This window comes from Lissotriton helveticus, chromosome 2_1 (assembly GCF_964261635.1).
Source record: "Lissotriton helveticus chromosome 2_1, aLisHel1.1, whole genome shotgun sequence".
Lineage (NCBI taxonomy): Eukaryota > Metazoa > Chordata > Amphibia > Caudata > Salamandridae > Lissotriton > Lissotriton helveticus.
The window spans coordinates 704,454,512-704,475,415 of record NC_136059.1 but is presented as its reverse complement, the minus strand read 5'-3'; the positions used below and the strand labels follow the sequence as shown (position 1 = coordinate 704,475,415).

At 46.8% G+C, this 20,904-nt stretch overlaps 1 protein-coding gene across 24 annotated transcripts in view; it reads right to left on the bottom strand.

Annotated features, from left to right (window-relative positions):
- CAST (calpastatin) overlaps positions 1–20,904 on the bottom strand; it is a 685,784-nt gene that overhangs the window by 135,941 nt on the left and 528,939 nt on the right. For 21 of the 24 annotated variants that reach the window (XM_078675414.1, XM_078675406.1, XM_078675407.1 and 18 more), the window contains 2 exons: positions 17,537–17,620; positions 14,908–14,955 (listed from right to left, as the gene is read on the bottom strand). The exons of 1 other annotated variant lie outside the window; for it this stretch is intronic. In XM_078675414.1, the coding sequence (XP_078531540.1) occupies positions 14,908–14,955; positions 17,537–17,620 (132 nt within the window). The remainder of the gene's footprint in view (positions 1–14,907; positions 14,956–17,536; positions 17,621–20,904) is intronic. 2 more of the 24 variants (XM_078675420.1, XM_078675423.1) reach the window with 1 other exon arrangement.

Genomic DNA, 20,904 nt, shown 5'->3' with positions numbered 1-20,904 from the left:
CTACTGGAATGCATTGCAATTTAAAAAGTCTTAAAATAGCTTGGATAGCACCGGTTTTCTTTGGACGGGGAGACTTAAAATTGAATTGATGGCCTTTGAGAACTTGCTTGTGGAGTGGGCCAGATGCCCAGTCCACGAGCCGTTCGCAGCAAAGACCACCCCCATTCAGTTAATGGCTTAATCAGATGGAGCTCACTTACAAATCGTTACTGGAGACATGAAAAAAGCTGTGTGATCTCTGTAACGGGACAGGTCAACCAGCGGGGAAGGCACAGGCTGGAAGGATAAACCAATGGCAAGAGGCTTTGTTTACTGGCACTAGTGAGTTAATTTTTCACCCCAATGACGTCTGTGTTTAACATACAATAGGAACTTCAGGTTACACTGCCCTGACAATCTAGGTCTGTTTGACACACCTTCTGCATAACAAATTGCAAAAGCAGCAAGGCATCTCTTCCTTTAAGACTGCATTCGGTGCCCTTGAGGGCCTGTGGATGACGCTAGCGAACCTATAACTGTTTTCATATCTGAGGAACAGGAACACTACAGTAAGGTAAGAACTATGCACAAAGGCGAATGCTCATTAAAACACCCCAGGAATTTAAGCCAGATGCATAGTTGCCCACCCTACACTGCAGCCCTGCGTTTGCACAGTGTCTGCGATGCAATGGTGCAAATGCTTTGCACAGTTTCAGGTGTGCTAATCCTGCACAGCACATGGAGGCCTTTCGGAATACTTTGCATAATTTCAGTCTAAGTTATATTTATGACGCAAGATTCCCTCTGCATTCTTGCAACCATCTGCAGACAGTTTCTCTGGACTACATGGCTACATTTGCAAAGTGAAAGTATTCCCATCCTTGCTCTTAAATGGACCCGTGTGGCAGTGCCAATGAGGTTGGCACATTAATAATAATAATAATAATAATAATAATCCACATTTGTAAAGCGCACAATCACCCGTAAGGGTCTCTAGGCGCTGGGGGCCGTCGGGAAGATTAAGCGAGCTATTGCCCAGAGTCACATGGTGCTGGGCTAACCCTGCCGCCGGAGCCGGGGATCGAACCCTGATCCCCAGATTCCAGCATCAGTCGCCCTGGCCGCGGCGCCACACCTCTCCCCTACATTGTAAAGGGGACTTGGGGGAGCATGCACTGACCCATGGGATCATGGCCTCCTGTCTCTATGCTCACAGCTGCCAATCATACAAGGGAAACAGTATCTAACCAACAGCTCTCTGTGAGCTACTGGAATCTCTCTATCGTCATCAACTGTCACTGGCTTGCTGCCACAGAACAGGTATCGATCAATGAAATATTTCCTTGCAAGGCGCAAGGAGAGCAAGTTGCAGAAGCAATGTTTGTGGTGCAAGTCACGAAGACATTTGTGACTCACATTGTCACTTTAGTTCAATGCAAATTCAGTTTTTGCAACCACAAATCCTGGCAGTTTGCCCAGCACGGGGCTTGCGATTGCAATAAGCATGAGGTCATCTGGCCATCATCTCTTCTCTACGCTGAGAACAGAATACTGACCTAAACCTTCCATTAATCTACGAATATCAGAACAATGCCCAGAAGATGTCTCACTAGAGACGCTTTAGGTCTTCAACCACTGCGGGTGATCCTCAAACTCAGTCCAGTGCCTCTATTGTACGGAGAAGATTATCTGCGACAGGAGCCCTTAAATAGCGCCCGCTTCATTCTCTTCAGACTGAAGCCATCTGCCTTCTTCACAGACCATTAATGAATCATTTACGTAAAGTCTCAATTTACCTATTTCTATTTTATTTATTAGAGTATTTTTATAATGGAAACCTAACCAACAGGCTTTGTTGCATTTTATACAGAACAATAGTACAAATAAACTGAATATTAATAGTAAGGTCAGAGTAAGGGATGGTTATTGCGTGGATACATCTGTTTGGAGAAGGCAGTGTTATCAGGTTCTTGCAGAATAACGCTAACAATAGGGCAAGCATTATTTTAGTCATGCTTACCCACAGAATGCTGTTTATGGCAGGATTTAAAAGAAACAAGCTTTGGCAAAAACAATATGCCCTGCATTGCCTGTCAGGAATATGACTTTCACAACACAAAAAAAGGCACCCAACACTTTAAGGAAAGTTTAGTTTGCGCCTGGGAGAAAACACAACGTTTTCTGTAAAACCCTCACCCACCAGGGTTACCCCATGGTGGCCTGCTTCATCATTAGGTCCTTCCTGTTCTGCTACAAAACGTGGCATGCTGCAAACTACGAGTTACACGGGAGCACTTACAATGACTATGGAAGACCAGATGGTCTATAAAGGAGGAGTGGAGAAGAGAAAGAGATCTTTATTTAAAAAATACCTCGCTAGTGGTTAAGTTAAGGGGAGATATTAGGAAAAAAGTGGTAATGTTCCTATTTCCTAATGGTCAACATGTTTCTAGCCATACCCCTTTTGGCTATTCTTCAGGACCTAGAGAATACACTATTTTCTACAATTCATCAAACACCTGGCTCCACTCCTGTTGTCATACATTGGACAAACATTTATCCTGCATGCTAGTAACAAGGTGCATATATTTATTGACTATGACTGGAAAGTGAGAGATGCACAGCCAGGTTAAGTAAGGAAGATCTTGTAGTGTTTTTAGAACGAAAGATGGGTGCTCTTACAGGAGGCGTTTCCGTCAAACGCCTGTACATATATGAAACAGGTAGTGTACGCAAGAATATGCGTGGACATCCCCGGATGAGGCACTCCGGGGTGGATCAATGAATTGATTCCAAAGTTTGTTGGAGTAATGCTTTTATTCGTAGATGTTTGTCATGAGAAATTCCTTTGTGATATTCACTTCATATCAATAAAGTTCAAGATTCAATCAGCACGTGGGTGATTACATTAGAACTCCATTAGAACTCCGATGCATTTCGGGCAGGAAGCCCTTTGTCAAGGAGAGCTGAAAAGAAGAGACGAGCCTGCGTCAGAGTGAGCGAAAAAAACGAGTGAAAGATAAGGTGCCTCGAAACAGTGATGATAATTGGCGTGATTCATACTAGATATGGGGTGTGGCCGTGGACCGCGGGGTGAGTAGGGTGGTTGAGTAAAAGGTAAATCAAGATCAAGGATAGTGTGATGGTGTAATAGAAAGTGAAAACGAGTGGGTAGGACGTGACGGGATTTAAATGACTAATATTAACTAAGTCAAAAGTAACGCGGTCCCGGAGTGGGGACCTGCTGGGTAGCAATAACATGAAGGAAATCCTCACAAGAAAACAACCCATCCACAAAGATCACAAAGGAACCTTACCATGCATGAACTGCAACAATTGCAATTGTATAATTAAGGGAAACACTATCAGACACCCAATGAAAGGTCATCCCATCAAACTTCAAGTTGATGCCACATGCGATTCTATGAATTTGATCTACGCCCTTAAATGCCCATGTGCAAAACTATACGTCGGTAAGACTGAAAGAAAAATTAAAGTGCGCATGAACGAGCACAAATCCAACATTCGTACAAAATACGAGAAATCTAACGTAGCCACACACTTCCATGAATTTCATCATACCATCGCTCAACTTCAATTCATTGTATTGGAAATGATCACAAAAACCGAGGGTATTGACAACCGCAAATTCCTTCTCAGAAGAGAACTCGAATGGATATACCGTCTACAGTCACTTAAACCACATGGACTCAATGATCGTGTTGAATCCAGTTGTTACTTATAATGCTATTGTAATACAGTATATTTTATGACATTGCTCTTTACACTCATCACCCTGTCTTGTTTATCCTTTCTGCATCTCGACTAAACTTCACTTTCTTTGACCCATTCCAAGATGGCCACCGCTTTCCACACTTACGCTTGGGAAATCCCATGTAAGCCCTCTCTCTATCTTCACTTCCCTTTATCGCCCCTTCACACACGGCACCGACCAGTTCCACTCGGAACGCCAACACACGTTGATTGTATTGAGCGCAAGCGCGCGCCCGCACCCACAAGTAAGTTTCTCTTTAACCCAGCAGGTCCCCACTCCGGGACCGCGTTACTTTTGACTTAGTTAATATTAGTCATTTAAATCCCGTCACGTCCTACCCACTCGTTTTCACTTTCTATTACACCATCACACTATCCTTGATCTTGATTTACCTTTTACTCAACCACCCTACTCACCCCGCGGTCCACGGCCACACCCCATATCTAGTATGAATCACGCCAATTATCATCACTGTTTCGAGGCACATTATCTTTCACTCGCTTTTTTCGCTCACTCTGACGCAGGCTCGTCTCTTCTTTTCAGCTCTCCTTGACAAAGGGCTTCCTGCCCGAAATGCATCAGAGTTCTAATGGAGTTCTAATGTAATCACCCACGTGCCGATTGAATCTTGAACTTTATTGATATGAAGTGAATATCACAAAGAAATTTCTCATGACAAACATCTACGAATAAAAGCATTACTCCAGCGAACTTTGGAATCAATTCATTGATCCGCCCCGGAATGCCTCATCCAGGGATGTCCACGCATATTCTTGCGTACACTACCCGTTTCGCATATATTTATTGTACATGTCCTTTGTGTCTAAGTATTTTTAACACACATAAATATTTACAGACAGAGACAATGCACAACACATACATATGTAAAGTTCAGCTAATGTTTCCTCCAGCAGAGAGTGAAGTTTGTAGTCTCACTCTGTGGGAGAGAGCATATTAGGGTTGCGGGGAAAACATCTGCCTGTTCAATGTTAAAAAATAGTTCATAAGGAAAGCGTCCTGTTGTGTCCCAAAAGGGAGAAAGTCGCTGTAGACTCTTCGTTATTATTTACATGGATTAAATGAAAGGCAGTGCGTGCATGCTTACCTCATCAAGACTTCTACTCTACTGTTGCACCTACTTCTGAGCCGCCTGGGAACCGTATATAGATTAAATCAAAGTGAGGACGTTCGCACGTAGCGTCCTTGCGTCTTGACGACTAGACCACTAAAAACAAGATGGCGGTCGCAATTTGGAACAATCCTCAGAATACATAGACGTTTAATTATATATAATTGTTTTAATGACAAAAAACCTTGTATACACTATACAATCACATAGGAAGGGAGTATTTATTATACTATACGCTGGATTGGCATTCAGTGGATACAGTGTCCATAAAGGTTGCGGGTGATCTCAAAAGGCTTAGGCATCACACGTTTTATTGGTTAGACTCTCATTAGATCCTTAATCGATTTGTTTAGAGTTTTTTTTTACCATTATGGGGAAATAGTACAAGATCTATTGTTGTCATGTGTAGATCATATATTCTCTTGCATGGTCTGTAAGGAAAATGCTACTTTCCCAGTATGCATCTGTTCTTGGCACATACAGCTGTAGATTCATATGCTTTAGCATAGATCACACTCTGGAGTCGAGTCAGATGTTTGCACTTTGTTTTTCTTCGAAGAAGTCTTTGCAGTCATGAGATAGGTGACTCCTCCTTTCAGTGATAGTGCGCATGGGCATCGGCTCCATCCCCAGATTGTTTTGCCGTAATAGTGATGATGGGGTTCGTAAGAGTAGAAAGAGATGTCCATGTATTTTGTATCGAAGTAAGATGATACTGCAACAGATAAAGGTACCCGGGGAGGCGGGTGGGTGCATAAGAATCAACAGCTGTATATACCAAGAACAGATGCATACTGGGTAAGTAGCATTTTCCGTTCAAGGCATATGAGCTGTATCATATGCTTTAGCATAGAGTACACAGCAGTTATACTCTAAGCAGTGGATAACCTGTATCTGTTTCAGTGGTTTGAAATAGTTTTCTTAAAACGGCCTGACTCACAATAGCGCTTTGTAAATGTGTGTGGCGTAGACCATGTTGCTAATTTGCAGATGTCACCTAAGGGTATGTTCCCTAAGAATGCCATAGAAGCCCCTAGTTTGCGCGTAGAATGAGCCCTGGGGGGGGAACTGTTAATGTGCGTTTAGCTTTAATATAGCATATTTGGATGCATTTAATGATCCACCGTGCAATACCTGTTTTTGATATGGAATTGCCTTTATGCGGTGGCGAAAAAGCAACAAAAAGTATTCTTGTTTTTCGAAAGGATTTAGTTCTTTCAATATTATATAGTATTGTTCTTTTTACATCTAATGTGTGAAGAGCACGTTCTGCCACAGGCTCTGGTTGAGGAAAAAATACAGGTAGCTCAACAGACTGGTTGAGACGAAAGGCAGAAACGACTTAGGACTAATCCCAAATTTTTACCCAAAGAACCACTTTATTGTGAAGAATTTGCAAAAACGGTTCTTGTATGGTTAGTGCCTTGAGCTCACCAACTCTCCTGAGAGATGTGATGGCCATAAGGAAGGCTACTTTCCAAGTGAGAAATTGTAGCTTACATTTGTGAAGAGGTGCCAATGGAGGGCCCATGAGTCTTGTAAGGACTATAATAAGATTCCACACTGGAGAAGGTGGAAGTCTAGGAGGAATGATTCTTTTAAGTCCTTTCATAAATGCCTTGATAGCGAGCATGCGAAACAAAGACAAGTGCTGTGTGTTTTGTAGGTAAACCGCTATTGCAGCACGATGTAACCGTATAGATGTACAAGCTAAATTAGAACACTGAAGGTGTAATAGGTAGCAAATTATGTTTTGGATTGAAACATCTAGTGGATTGATTTGAATGTTTGTGCAGTAGATGACAAATCATTTCCACTTTGCTGCATAGCATGCTCTAGTGGTAGGGAGTCTCGCCTCTTTAATGACATTCATGCAGTATGGCGGGAGATTAAGGTAGCCAAACTCAATGACTTCAGGTGTCAAATCGCAAGGTTGAGTCTTATTTCTCCATGGTGCTTAGTGAGAAGCTTGGGGGAGAGATGTAGTTTTTGGAGAAGAACTACTGATAGTTCAAATAGGGTTGTGAAGCAGGGTTGTCGAGCCCATGTGGGAGCAACTAGGATCACTGTGACGGACTGTTGTTAGAGCTTCCAAACCACTAATGGAATTAGCGGGACAGGAGGAAAAGCGTAAGCAAATTTGCCTGGCCAATTGATCCATAGCGCATTGCCTTTGGATGATGGGTGTGGATACCTGGATGCGAAGTTTGGGGCAATTTGCGTTGAGGTGTGTTGCGAACAGATTTATTTCTGGATAGCCCTACATTTGGAAGAATGGGATCAGAACTCCTGGGAGGTGTTTGCAAGGAGATATATCTTTTGAGGTATGGCCCATCTCCAAATGCTTTGAGCTAAGCATGAAAGCTATAGAGAGTATGTCCCTCCCTGTTTTTGTATGTAGTACATTGCTGTTATATTGTCTGTATGGACTAAGACAGCTTTGCCTACTAGATGCAGTTGAAAAGCTTTCAATGCCAGAAAAATCGCTAGTAGCTCTAGGTAGTTTATGTGAAAGTGTTTCTGATTTAGAGTCCATGTGCCCTGAACAGTGTGTTTTTGAAGACTAGCTTGCCAACTAGTGAGTGATGCGTTTGCTGTTAAGACTATCTGTGGAACCGGGTCGAGGAATGGCTGCCTTTAGGAAAGGTGTGACGGGGAGGACCCGGACCCGGGCCCTCCCGGCTTACCTTTACCTGTGTCCTCTTTTGTCACCCAGCACGCAGACGCCTGGAAGCCCGTAACGGACTGGCCCAACACGCCCCGAGATGCAGAAGAGCCGTGTTTCTTTAACTGGGCGGAGCTGGAGCCGGAGGCCACCCCCACACAGGAGGTAAAGGTGCGCCCAAACAGATCCCAGGTGTGTTTTTCACCCGGAGGTAGCGGAGATTGGTGGCGTGAGCGAGGAGCGGAGTGGAGGAGAACCGAAGACGAGGAGGAGGCGTGTGAGCAGTGGAGGACGGGAGAGGACGGAAGCAAGGAACATCAGCTGGAGGAGGCGTGTGAGCAGTGGAGGACGGGAGAGGACGGAAGCAAGGAACATCAGCTGGAGGAAGCGGGTGAGCAGACGAGGAGACCGGGAGCGGATTGGAGAGCGGACCAGCGGAGGGAGGAGGCGTTAGAGGAACATCGGAGGACGGAGCCCAGTGACCACGGAGACAGCGGACAACGGACCTGGGAAACCGAGGAGAGAAAGACTAGTGACGACCACGACAAGCCGGGAGGCCAACGAGGAGGCGCATCGCCCAGCCACACTTCACATGAAGTGTGGCTCGAGCAGGTACGGTCAAGGTTCACAGGGTGGGCGGGACGTAAGTGGGGTAAACCCCCGTAAGACAAAGCAACCGACCCTCAGTGCACGTTACCTACCCTTCACCTCACCGGCACTTTGAGAGCTACGAGCACGTGTGATCCCTCACTTCCCTTCCCTGACAACCACCCCAAAACCGCGAGCTAATAGTGGTTTTCTTTGTTTCTGTTTCTTTGTGGTACCGAATCTGGAGCAAAAGACACGACGGCGGAGGCAAAGCCTACAACGCCCAGAAGGCATTGGGAAAGTCGGAGAATCGGAACAGCCAAACAAGTTAAAGAGGACATTGACAATCCTTTGCCTTTCTATCGAGTACCAGTGCAAAAGCGGAGGCTGTATAAAATAATAAAACCCTCTTTGCCTCGCAACCCGGTATCCGTGAGTTTATTGGATAACCCGCCCGAAAGCCCACGAGTGGTGGAGAATGCGGGCATAGAGGAAACCATCCAGGACACAGAGATGGAAGCCATGTTGCAAGCACTGATAAAAGGCCAAGAACAACTGGGGTGGGCTGTGGAGCAACAGCTCGCCTCCGCCCAACTGGACCGAGTTACGTTCCGCTCCACAGTAGTCACTCAACTGGAAGGGCTGCAAATCACTACTGGTCCCGGGAGTAGCCCTGTGCGCGATGCCAGACCGCCTCCAACACCAGCAGGCATCTCCCTACAAAGGTACACCCCCGGAGAAGATCCGGATGCCTTTCTCTTGAATTTTGAAAGGGTGGCACTGGCATGCGGATGGCCAGTCGAGAAGTGGCCTTTCTTTCTGGCTCCCCTACTGACGGGCGAAGCCCAAGCCGCCTATCAGGTGGCCAACAGCAGTGGACAGACACCCTACAGACAGATCAAAACGATCATATTGGACCATCTTGGGTTAGATGCGGAAGCATACCGAGTGCGCTTCCGGAAGGAGAGAGGTCAGGGGGGGGACAATCCTAAAACCCTCTTCTTCCGCTTGAAAGCCGCCGCGGATAAATGGCTGACCCCCTCCACCAGTACCAAAGAGGATATAATGGATAAAATCTATCTGGAGCAATACCTGGAGGCTCTGCCATACGGGACCCAACGCTGGTTGCGACAGCACTCCAACCTAACTACCCAGCAGGCTATGGAGATGGCTACGACGTTCGTCCGGGCCCAGCCCCGCCTACAACCCAGTGAACCAGACAAGACCCATAAGGCGATCCCTAGACCGGAACGCAGACCCCGACCCCCTCCAGGATTACCAACCCCACGTTTCGTGAGTCCAGAGGCACCTCCGTTCCGAGGACCGCAGTGTTTCGATTGTGGGACCTGGGGCCACATAGCCCGCTTCTGCCCACAGAAACGCCGCCAAGAAGAACCAATGGAAGTGGGTTACATGCCGAAAGCAGTCATGTACTCCGCTGAACTGGGAGGCGCATACCACGTGAGTGTGACCGTAAACGGGACAGTACTCCAGGCTCTGCTGGACTCTGGGTGTAAGCAGTCAGTCATGCGGGATGTTTATGTCCTGCCTCTCCAGGTGATGCCCAACGTGTTCATAAAATGTGTCCATGGGGATGTGAAGGGGTATCCAGTGGCCTACGTCCCCATAGTCTTAGAAGACAGGAGTCCCTTGGTAGTGAAGGTGGGAGTAATGGGTTCTCTGCCGGAACCTCTCATATTGGGTACTGACAATCCTCATTTCCTGGAACTGTTCGAGGACCAATTAAGGAAACGCAACTCCCCTAAGCAAACCCCTGTCCCGGCTTTGCTGTCCCCTGATCCTTGGGGAAATGATAGGAGCTTCAAGTTCGCTCAAGCAAATGATTCCACTTTGCTCAATGCGTGGGAAAAGGCCCATGCGGAACAAGACATCCTCCCAGCGACATATCCCAGATTCCTCATTAGAGAAGACCTCTTGTATAGACAAGCGAAAGCAGACGACCCAGTACAACTCCTAGTACCAACCTGCTTTCGTGAGCAGATAATGTTCTATGCGCATACTCACTTACTGGCTGGACACACCGGCAGCGAGAAGACGACTCATAACGTGCTACGTAACTTCTACTGGCCGGGTGTGTACCAAGATATAAAGAGTCACTGCCAGACGTGTGACATCTGTCAACGGAAAAACACCCATCGACCAGCTGCAGTACCCCTACAACCCCTCCCCATTATCGGGGCCCCGTTTGAGAGGGTCGGGATGGACCTGATCGGCCCTCTCCCCAAAACGCGGAAGGGACATCAATACGCGCTGGTAATAGTGGACTATGCCACGCGATTCCCAGAGGCCTTTCCCCTGAAAGCACCCACGTCGAAAAATATAGCCGAGAAATTCCTTGAGTTATTCTCCAGGGTAGGGTTTCCCAAAGAAGTCCTAACGGACCAGGGGACCCCGTTCATGTCCCGAGTCATGAAAGAAGTCTGTCAACTCCTGAATCTCCACCAGCTCCGTACGTCTGTCTATCACCCACAGACCGACGGACTGGTGGAGAGGTACAATGGTACCCTGAAAACCCTGTTAAAGAAAATGCTCACCGTTAACGGGACTGAATGGGACCTCATTTTGCCATTGGCTTTATACGTCATACGAGGCCAAACGCAGAGCAGCTTAGGCTGTTCGTCGTTTGAGATGTTATATGGACGACAACCCCGCAGCTTGCTAGAGATGACCCGAGAAGTGTGGGAGAACGAGAGTGACGGTGAGACAAGATCGTTGCTAGAGTATAGTCAAAATCTAAGGAATCAACTCGGGAAAATACGTGAGTTGGCCTTCACGCAACTGGAGTCCAGTCAACGGAGACAGCAGACCCACTACAACAAAGGAAAGAAGTGGCGACATCTAGCAGTAGGGGACTGGGCCTTAGTGTTGTTGCCCTCGATGGCCAAAAGGTTCCAGAACGAATGGCAAGGCCCATATCGAGTCACTGAAACGATCGGGAAAACCACTTATCGTTTACAAATGGGCAGGAAGAAAAATCAGGTTTTTCACATAAACCTCCTGAAAAAATGGTTGGGGCCAACCCCTCTGGTATCGGTGGTAACCCTCTCGGATACAAACAAGAAAAACAGTTCCTCCCTGGACGAATTGGTAATAAGCGAGGAATTGTATGACAGAGAACAGGAAGAACTACAAAACGCTTTACGACCCTTCACGAAGATCTTTTCGAACATCCCAGGGGCCACTACCCTAACCGAACATCGGATAGAAACCCCCGAGGGCGTCACTGTAAAACAAAGACCCTATAGAATACCAGCAGCCAAGAGAAACGCTATAAGCAAGGAAGTACAAGAGATGCTGAGGCTAGGGGTCATCCGGCCCTCACGCAGTGAATGGTCTTCGCCCATCGTAATGGTGCCCAAGCCAGATGGTAGTAGCAGGTTCTGCATGGACTTTAGAGCCTTAAATGCCGTGTCATCCTTCGACGCCTACCCGATACCCCGCATTGATGAATTGATCGAGCAATTGGGAAAGGCAAAATACATCAGTACCCTGGATTTAACTAAAGGGTACTGGCAGGTCCCTCTCAGAGAGGAAGACCGGAAGAAGACGGCCTTCGCCACACCCGACGGTCTCTATGAGTTTAACGTCCTTCCGTTTGGCCTCCACGGGGCTCCGGCCACATTTCAAAGACTCATGAACGAAGTACTAAGAAACCATCATGAATATAGCTCGGCCTACCTGGACGACATTATCATTTTCAGTCCCTCATGGGAAGAACACCTGACGCATCTACACAACGTCCTACAGCAACTGAGAGAATCCGGACTGCATGTCAATGCAAAGAAATCCAGAGTGGGCTTTCGCAAGGTCAAGTATCTGGGGTATGTACTGGGACATGGTGTCATTGAGCCACAAATAGAGAAGGTCCGGGCTATTGCGGATACCCCTTTTCCCTCCAGTCAGAAGGAAATGAGAGCCTTCCTTGGCCTCGTAGGCTACTATCGACGATTTATCCCCTCCTTCTCAGACATAGCCGCCCCCTTGACGGACACCTTGAAGAACCACACCAAAAGCCAGGTTCTACTGAATCCGACAGAGGCCATGTGGAACGCGTTTCAAACGCTGAAGCGGGCCATCACGACCAGTCCCGTCCTCACCTCCCCTGACTTCAACAAACCCTTTCTCCTGCACACGGACGCGTCTGATTTCGGTATTGGGGCGGTGTTGTCCCAGGAGACCGAATCCGGCATTGAGCGCCCCATTTTGTACATTAGCCGCAAACTGTTCCCCAGGGAAGTTAAATACCCGACCATAGAGAAAGAATGTTTAGCGATCAGGTGGGCCATAGACAAATTGAGGTATTACCTGGAGGGGCGTTCATTCATCCTCTATACTGATCACGCCCCCCTGACCTGGATGAGCCGGAACATCTCGAACAACCCGCGTGTCCTGCGGTGGTTCCTGGCCCTGCAACCCTTCAGGTTCCAGGTCCGTCACCGTAAGGGGAAGGACAACGCCAATGCGGACTTCTTGTCACGGTATCCTCTCCCCGATCGGGAGAATCGTGGGGGGGAGGGATGTGACGGGGAGGACCCGGACCCGGGCCCTCCCGGCTTACCTTTACCTGTGTCCTCTTTTGTCACCCAGCACGCAGACGCCTGGAAGCCCGTAACGGACTGGCCCAACACGCCCCGAGATGCAGAAGAGCCGTGTTTCTTTAACTGGGCGGAGCTGGAGCCGGAGGCCACCCCCACACAGGAGGTAAAGGTGCGCCCAAACAGATCCCAGGTGTGTTTTTCACCCGGAGGTAGCGGAGATTGGTGGCGTGAGCGAGGAGCGGAGTGGAGGAGAACCGAAGACGAGGAGGCGTGTGAGCAGTGGAGGACGGGAGAGGACGGAAGCAAGGAACATCAGCTGGAGGAGGCGTGTGAGCAGTGGAGGACGGGAGAGGACGGAAGCAAGGAACATCAGCTGGAGGAAGCGGGTGAGCAGACGAGGAGACCGGGAGCGGATTGGAGAGCGGACCAGCGGAGGGAGGAGGCGTTAGAGGAACATCGGAGGACGGAGCCCAGTGACCACGGAGACAGCGGACAACGGACCTGGGAAACCGAGGAGAGAAAGACTAGTGACGACCACGACAAGCCGGGAGGCCAACGAGGAGGCGCATCGCCCAGCCACACTTCACATGAAGTGTGGCTCGAGCAGGTACGGTCAAGGTTCACAGGGTGGGCGGGACGTAAGTGGGGTAAACCCCCGTAAGACAAAGCAACCGACCCTCAGTGCACGTTACCTACCCTTCACCTCACCGGCACTTTGAGAGCTACGAGCACGTGTGATCCCTCACTTCCCTTCCCTGACAACCACCCCAAAACCGCGAGCTAATAGTGGTTTTCTTTGTTTCTGTTTCTTTGTGGTACCGAATCTGGAGCAAAAGACACGACGGCGGAGGCAAAGCCTACAACGCCCAGAAGGCATTGGGAAAGTCGGAGAATCGGAACAGCCAAACAAGTTAAAGAGGACATTGACAATCCTTTGCCTTTCTATCGAGTACCAGTGCAAAAGCGGAGGCTGTATAAAATAATAAAACCCTCTTTGCCTCGCAACCCGGTATCCGTGAGTTTATTGGATAACCCGCCCGAAAGCCCACAAAAGGTTTTGTGTATTCCACCACTGCAGACAGCGATGGGTGCGGCCGTCTACCAAAACCTGATCGGTCAGCTGACCTTGAGCCTGGTTCCACTGACGTGCCAAGCATTCCTTTAGGGGACACATTTGAAGTCTTGCGTAAGGGAGGATTAGAATGCAAGAAGCCATCATGCCGATTAATTGCATGAATACTCTGGCTGGTAGTGAGAGGTGGGGATGAAATTGTGATATTAGATTTTGCATGTTGCGTATTCTGGCTGGATTTGGGTATGCAAGTGTCTATTGTAGCTCCTAGATACGCTTGCGTGTTGGACGGCTGGAGGTAAGACTTGGTGAGGTTTACAGTAAATCCCAAGTTGTTAAGCAGCTGTATTGTCTTGTGAGTGTGGAGAATGCAGCTGTCTTGTGATTTGTCTTTTATTAGCCAGTCGTCCGGGTAATGGAAGACGTGAAAGTGCTTTCTTCTTAAATGAGCTGTGACCACTGCGAGGCACTTGGTGAATACTCTGGGTGCTGTAGTTACCCCGAAGGGGAGAAAATTGAATTGAAAATGGTGTCCATCCACCACGAACCCGGGATATTATCTGTGAGCTGCGTCTTGTTTGAGGAGTGTGAGATGTTCTGGTGACATTACACGTTGCTTTGGAAGAATATTTGGGGGAGTGCTGGTACGTTCCAGGCAGTAACCATATTGGATAATTTGTCTTACCCACTTGTCTGAGGGGTAGTTAAATCACTCAGGGTTTAGCTTGCCTTTTTAAGTTGAAACCGACAGACTGTCTATGCTAAATTGTACCATTTCTATAGCCTTTGTTACTTTGTCTCATCAGCTCTTAGACTATCCGCCCATCTCTTGCTGCAAAGCATGAATCAGTTATGGAATCCAGCAGCAGATTACAAGACAGACGGAGGAATGGGCAAGTAATCTAGCGTGGGGCATATTCACACAGTGGTTTTGAACTTCAGTGCTCATGTGGACAACAGCTGGAGTGCATCATCAGGTAACAAATTCCTCATCAGCCATAAAGTCATGGCTGGTATGGGAATGTTATTTAGGCTGTACATTGTCTAGGCCATAATGTTCAGATTAAAATTCATACATTTAGGTAAATTAACCGCTTAAGAAATTTCCTACTATAATGTACAAAACGTCTCATTACTAACCTTTGGTTTTGGTTCAGGCTTTGGTATTATTGGTTTCCCGTCTTTATCCTGTAAATAAAGTTGAACTCCTGTTAATTCTTTCACTCTATGCAAAAAATGTATGCAAATTTATAACACATTTTCATACGCATGAATACACAAATGTAACTAACTTTCTCTGGTGGGCTAATTCGTTTTTTATATGGTACTTATTGCAAAAAAACTTTTCATCTCCATCACCTTTGGAAATCTGACTCACCTCTCCTTTGGACTTCGGGACAGAAGTGTGAGCTTTGGTAGTCTCACCTTGAAAGACCCTTGTGAGGGGCAAACGGGGGCTACCGAGCCTCAGCTGTGGGCATGGGTCGTTTGCCTCTGATGTCCAGGGTTCATTGTACTAATGATCTGCAAACTAGCCTGAGCACAATTATTACAGCTCTTGACTGAGTGGTAGTGATGGCGAGTGGTCACAGGCTCTTCAGGAAGTTAGTGTGGGGATGCATCGGGCACATAACTCACCAATCACCCAGCAGACCTATAATTAATTGTCGAACCCAGTGCTTGTCCTCTTTAAAAATAAACTCCAAAATGCAATACTACTCATTACTATATGCATATAACAATATTCATTGGGTTGGGGCCACTGTACCCTGGGTTCAAGGTCCCCTTCTCTCCACCTTCCCCCACATCGGTGAAAAATTACGTAGAGCAGGTTTCAGGCACAGGCTTCTCTTTCAAAGTTCATGCACTTAGTTTTACATTCTTAGTTCCAGTACTTAAATCTCACCAACATGATTCCTTTTCTCCTGTCGGTTACGGCCGCGGCCCACAGCATGCTTCTGGTTCCCCTCCCTCCGCTGGGAGGAAGACGGGTCGGCTGCAAGTGCATCAACACTCCGGTCCTGTCTGCAGGAGCAGCAGCTGCAGAGGCTGCTACCCGGAGTCTGGTGGACATGCTACCGCGTCACTTGCAGACATGCTCCAGCGCCACTGGCGGACATGCTGCAGCGTCACTGGCGGACATGCTCCAGCGTCACTGGCGGACATGCTCCAGCGTCACTGGCGGACATGCTCCAGCGTCACTGGCGGACATGCTCCAGCGTCACTGGCGGACATGCTCCAGCGTCACTGGCGGACATGCTCCAGCGTCACTGGCGGACATGCTCCAGCGTCACTGGCGGACATGCTCCAGCGTCACTGGCGGACATGCTCCAGCGTCACTGGCGGACATGCTCCAGCGTCACTGGGGACATGCTCCAGTGTCAATGGCGGACATGCTCCAGCGTCAATGGCGGACATGCTCCAGCGTCAATGGCGGACATGCTCCAGCGTCAATGGCGGACATGCTCCAGCGTCAATGGCAGACAAGCTCCAGCGTCAATGGCGGACATGCTCCAGCGTCAATGGCAGACATGCTCCAGCGTCAATGGCAGACATGCTCCAGCGTCAATGGCAGACATGCTCCAGCGTCAATGGCAGACATGCTCCAGCGTCAATGGCAGACATGCTCCAGCGTCAATGGCGGACATGCTCCAACATCGCTAGCAGTCTACAAGCATTCACAGGCCCACCTCCAAGTGCATGGTGAGTTGGACAGTGACAGAGGTCATGGTCCGCTGAAAGCACTTCCCAGGGTGGTGGTTCAGTTCCAATACCATTCACAACAAGGAGAGTGGCTTTGCCTGCCCAAGTCCGGTCAGTCATGGTAAATCTGCTTCATCAATAGTGCTCAGCCTGCAGCGGTCCACTTTGGTCAGAAACGGTCATGGTCACAGTTGAGCAGTCCGCCTCTGGCACACTTCAGGACAATGCAAGCTGTGCAGACTACATGCAGGGTCACAGTGAGGAAGTCGGTTTGGGCACGCTTCGGCAGTGCCACGGTGCAGTCTGATCAGCCAAGCAGGTTGATGATCTGAAGCAGGAGCACGCAAGTTTTATTAACTAATTCTTGATGGAGTAGGTAATGGAGTGAGTATACTGCTGAAAGGGACCTCCTAATCTGTGTTTCAGCAGGTGAAGGTGGCTCCCACCGAAGTTTGGCAATCCCAAGTTTTAACAAGGAGGATTTGAACCTGAGAAGCCAAACCTTTAATAAGGGATAATCAGGACTCACTATAATTAGTAATTAAATGCAAGAACATATTGTACTAGTCCTTGGTGGCCCAGATATAGTTACACAGTGGGAGACCCCATTTTCAGAAAATCAGGAAGCAAGGTTTATTTTTTTAAATTTGGAACCAGGCAATTTTTCTGGCACCGCCTTGGTTGGTATGCAGTTTATCAATGTCACTGACATCGTTTTGAACCTACTAAGCTTTTGCTCGGCAATGAAAGGTATGTAGCATAAGATCAAACTATAGATTACATTTTTAATCTGGCTTGAATAGCAGTGCTTTATAAAACAGCAGTTTAAAATAAGTACTACCCTACTTTTAATTTTCTACCATATTTTAAGGGTCAGCATGAATCTCTGGTGACGGCCGGACCAAACAGATGTCTCTAACCAACCCAACACTAAGAAAAGAGATGGTGGTGATGATTTGTAAATGGGTAGAAGCAGACATGTGTAAAGGCATAGAAAAGAGACAGAAAAACACCAGAGCTAAATACCAAAGAGAATAAATTAAAGAAAGAAGTAAAACGTCCTCACTTTTAATTCTTCCAACCGGTATTCAGGGGGTATTGTGTCTTCCCTTTCTCCAAGCTTGTCTATGTGTTCCTTCCCAGTTTTTTCCTGTAATTGAGGGATAAACGACAGAACACATCAAATAATTGAACTTTAGGAAGTGATTTGACTGATTTACAAATGTGCCTATTTTAATGAGAGCGTTTAGTCAAAAGCTTGGAAACTCAAAGATATGTAGGCACTGGGTAAACACACAGACCCTTCAAGTCTAAATCACTGCTCTGAATGCAGTCGAACACGGCAAGTCAAATAGCAACCATTTTGTTTACTGTGAAAATGTCTTTTGGCGATCAGTAAATAACACACTATTGGAGCACAAAAGACTATTCCGATTCTGAGCTCAGGTTCGGATAGGATTCTAAGAACAGCTGGTGAGGATTGCATAGCAGTATAAGGAGTCAAACATTCGTCGTAGCACATACCTAGAAAAAGAAAAATCTCAATTTCCATAGGCCTCAGTTTATCTGTAATTTTGCAATTATATAGGCATTTGGTGGATAAACTAGGCATGCATTGATTTTAAAATAAACACACCAACTGCTAAAGGCAAACACCATTACAGTGTTTCATTTCACTTTAACATGAGTGCACCTCTCCTTCTCTTGGCAATGATATTCACACTTCACTCTAAACCAGCTAAACCAAGGCTCTCTGAGCCAGTCTCCATAAAAAGGCAGGCTTGTCACTTTACTATAAGCACAGGCATATCATATCCTGGGGATGTAATTAAACCATCGCCATGTTTTGTAAGGTGTCCATTCGTATATGTCTTTTTGCAGTCCTGGTGAGAATCTTTCCAAAGAACAGCTACCTTGCAAGTAAATTCCCTTCACTACTTCCTCACTCTTAGGACTGGTAATTGCTCATTTCAACGGGTTATGCCTAGATTCTTTACAATAAAAATATTTATTACTGGTGGAGGAGTCGGAACTTGGAGGCAGGCGCCTATTACATGATCACGAGCTGTGCGGCCTGGCCCCGCTCCAGTAGCCAACTATACATCTCTCACATCTGTGTTGAGAAAGGTGCATCTATGCTGAAAAAGAAGGAAGGTTGCAAGCACAGTGACATTCAGGGCCTGTCATGGGGTCTTTAAAATCTTTTATAGTGACAGAAAAAAGATTAAAATCCCTCCTCTTTCGTGGACCTGTGAGAACACCAGTATACACTAGGTGCCTTGTAAGAGCGGAGGACTTGAAGGCGCTCTGGATTTATTTTGTGTTCTAGAATGCTGATACAAGCATTGGTGACTGTGTATTATCAACCATAGATTTACAAATTGACAAAATGCCTGCATGTCTTAGGGGTGAACTATGCCAGTACAATGATGAGCTGTGAAATGTTTGTGTGTAAGCACGGTGGGAATGTTGAGGGTGGAACATGGTGGTTGAAAGGTAGCTAGAGCTGGGGCAGAAGGTTTGTGGATGTCAGTAGAGCTTGTTAGCAACTATACAGTAAAGAAGAAAGTGACAAACATAAGGCCCTGTTACTCTTCAATGTTGATGAGAAAGGAATGTCAGAGACAGGAGGTGTTCTGTGCTTGAAAAGGAAGGATAATCACCCAAAGGTTTTTGGGTCCTTCATCAGATAGGGGATCAATCATTTGTGCCCAAAAACTGTTAATGCACAGCTGGCAATACATACTACTGAGATATCCCTCCACTGGGTGTAGAAGAGCACTTTGTAGGATGGTATATACGGAGGTGGTACTATGTGAACATAAAGGTGTGGATTTGTGGTGCAGAGTGTGGTGAAACAAATGGATTAAAACAACCTCTTAGCTGACCTTATAGACCTAATTTCTGTTCTCACTAGATAGAGGTCAAACTGAGAGAAAGATAATTCAACTCAGTAGTTAAAAGAAAGTCAACACTGACGATGACACTAGACATGACAGGTTTCCTAGGGTGGTTCCAGCTTGGGAATGTGTGCTCAAGGGCTTTTCACATAAACAGCTCTTCGAACACGAAAAGCATATAATGCATAAAGAACAGATACTATCACAATATTATACATGTACCCATAGAAAAGGAAAAACATAAGTTCATACAAGAGTTGATAGGAAGGATAGAAGTGTTTATTGTCTGCCTGTGTGACATAAAAATATATGAATAGGTGTAATTGGGCCAATCAGTAACCTTTGTCTGAGATACATGACCAGTTACATAATCTATGTAATGGTGGAAGGAAGAATAGATGTGTTAATATTCAGATAAATTAGACGTTACCTGCTCTCAGTGAAGGTGAGGTATTTAGTTTCACTTAACTATATTTGATGTTATCACATACTTTTGTATCCTGATTTAGGATGTTTATATCTGTAACCACAGATTATTCACCTCTAGAATCTTATCCCTGTGCACCAGACCGGATCCGGAGAAAAATGATGGTTCAGGGCAACTGTACCATAAGTGCCTGCAGTTCAGTAACATGGTGTGCTGAAGTGATGGCAATAAGGAAGGCACTTTTCAGTGTCAAGAGCAGCTACGCATCTGCTCAAAATGAGTGCACATACAAAATTTCAAGACGAGATTACGGTCCCACTGAAGCACCACAAGCAGCTCGGCAGAAATCAAGTGCATCAATCCTTTTACAAAATGCACTAAAACTGGTGATTAAAAACCAATGGTTAGTCAGGTAAACAGGAGAAGGATGAAACGGCCAACAAATAACCTTTTAAGACCTTGCTGGGCTATGGAAAGAACAAACAAAAGGACATCAGACAGTTTAGCTTGTAGGTGGTTTGTGTTTGCTGCACTATATCGAGTGACAAACATGTTCTAACACTCCGCATATATAGACTTCATGGAAGGGTTCTGGTTGCAAGGATGACCTCCAACACCTCAGTCAGCAAGTCAAACAAATTTAGCTGCCACCGCCTTATCTCCATGCAAGGAGGTGTGTGTTGTGGAGACTCGGATGAAGGACCCTGCCCAGTTGCTGAGATAGAAAGTCCTCCCAAAGTGGAAGCCTGATCAGAAGACAAAATGCTCAGGCTGAGGAGCATTAGGTCCCACACTGTCCTGGCCCAGTACTGGGCGAAGAGAAAGGCTTGGGCCAGGTCTCACTTGATCTGCCTCAGAATCTGAGACAGGAGAGGTAGTGGAGAAAAGGTGTACTGGAGCCCGTCCTACTATTCCAGCAAAAATACATTATCTGGTGAGCGCCTTGGGAGAAACTCCAATGTACAGAATTTGTTGACAGTGTGTGTTCTCGATTGTGGCAAATACATATAGCCAGAGAATACCCTGTTGATCAGCAACATCCTATGACACCTTGGGACTGAGATGCCATCAATAGTCCACCGAATGATGCCTGCTTACATTGTCAGC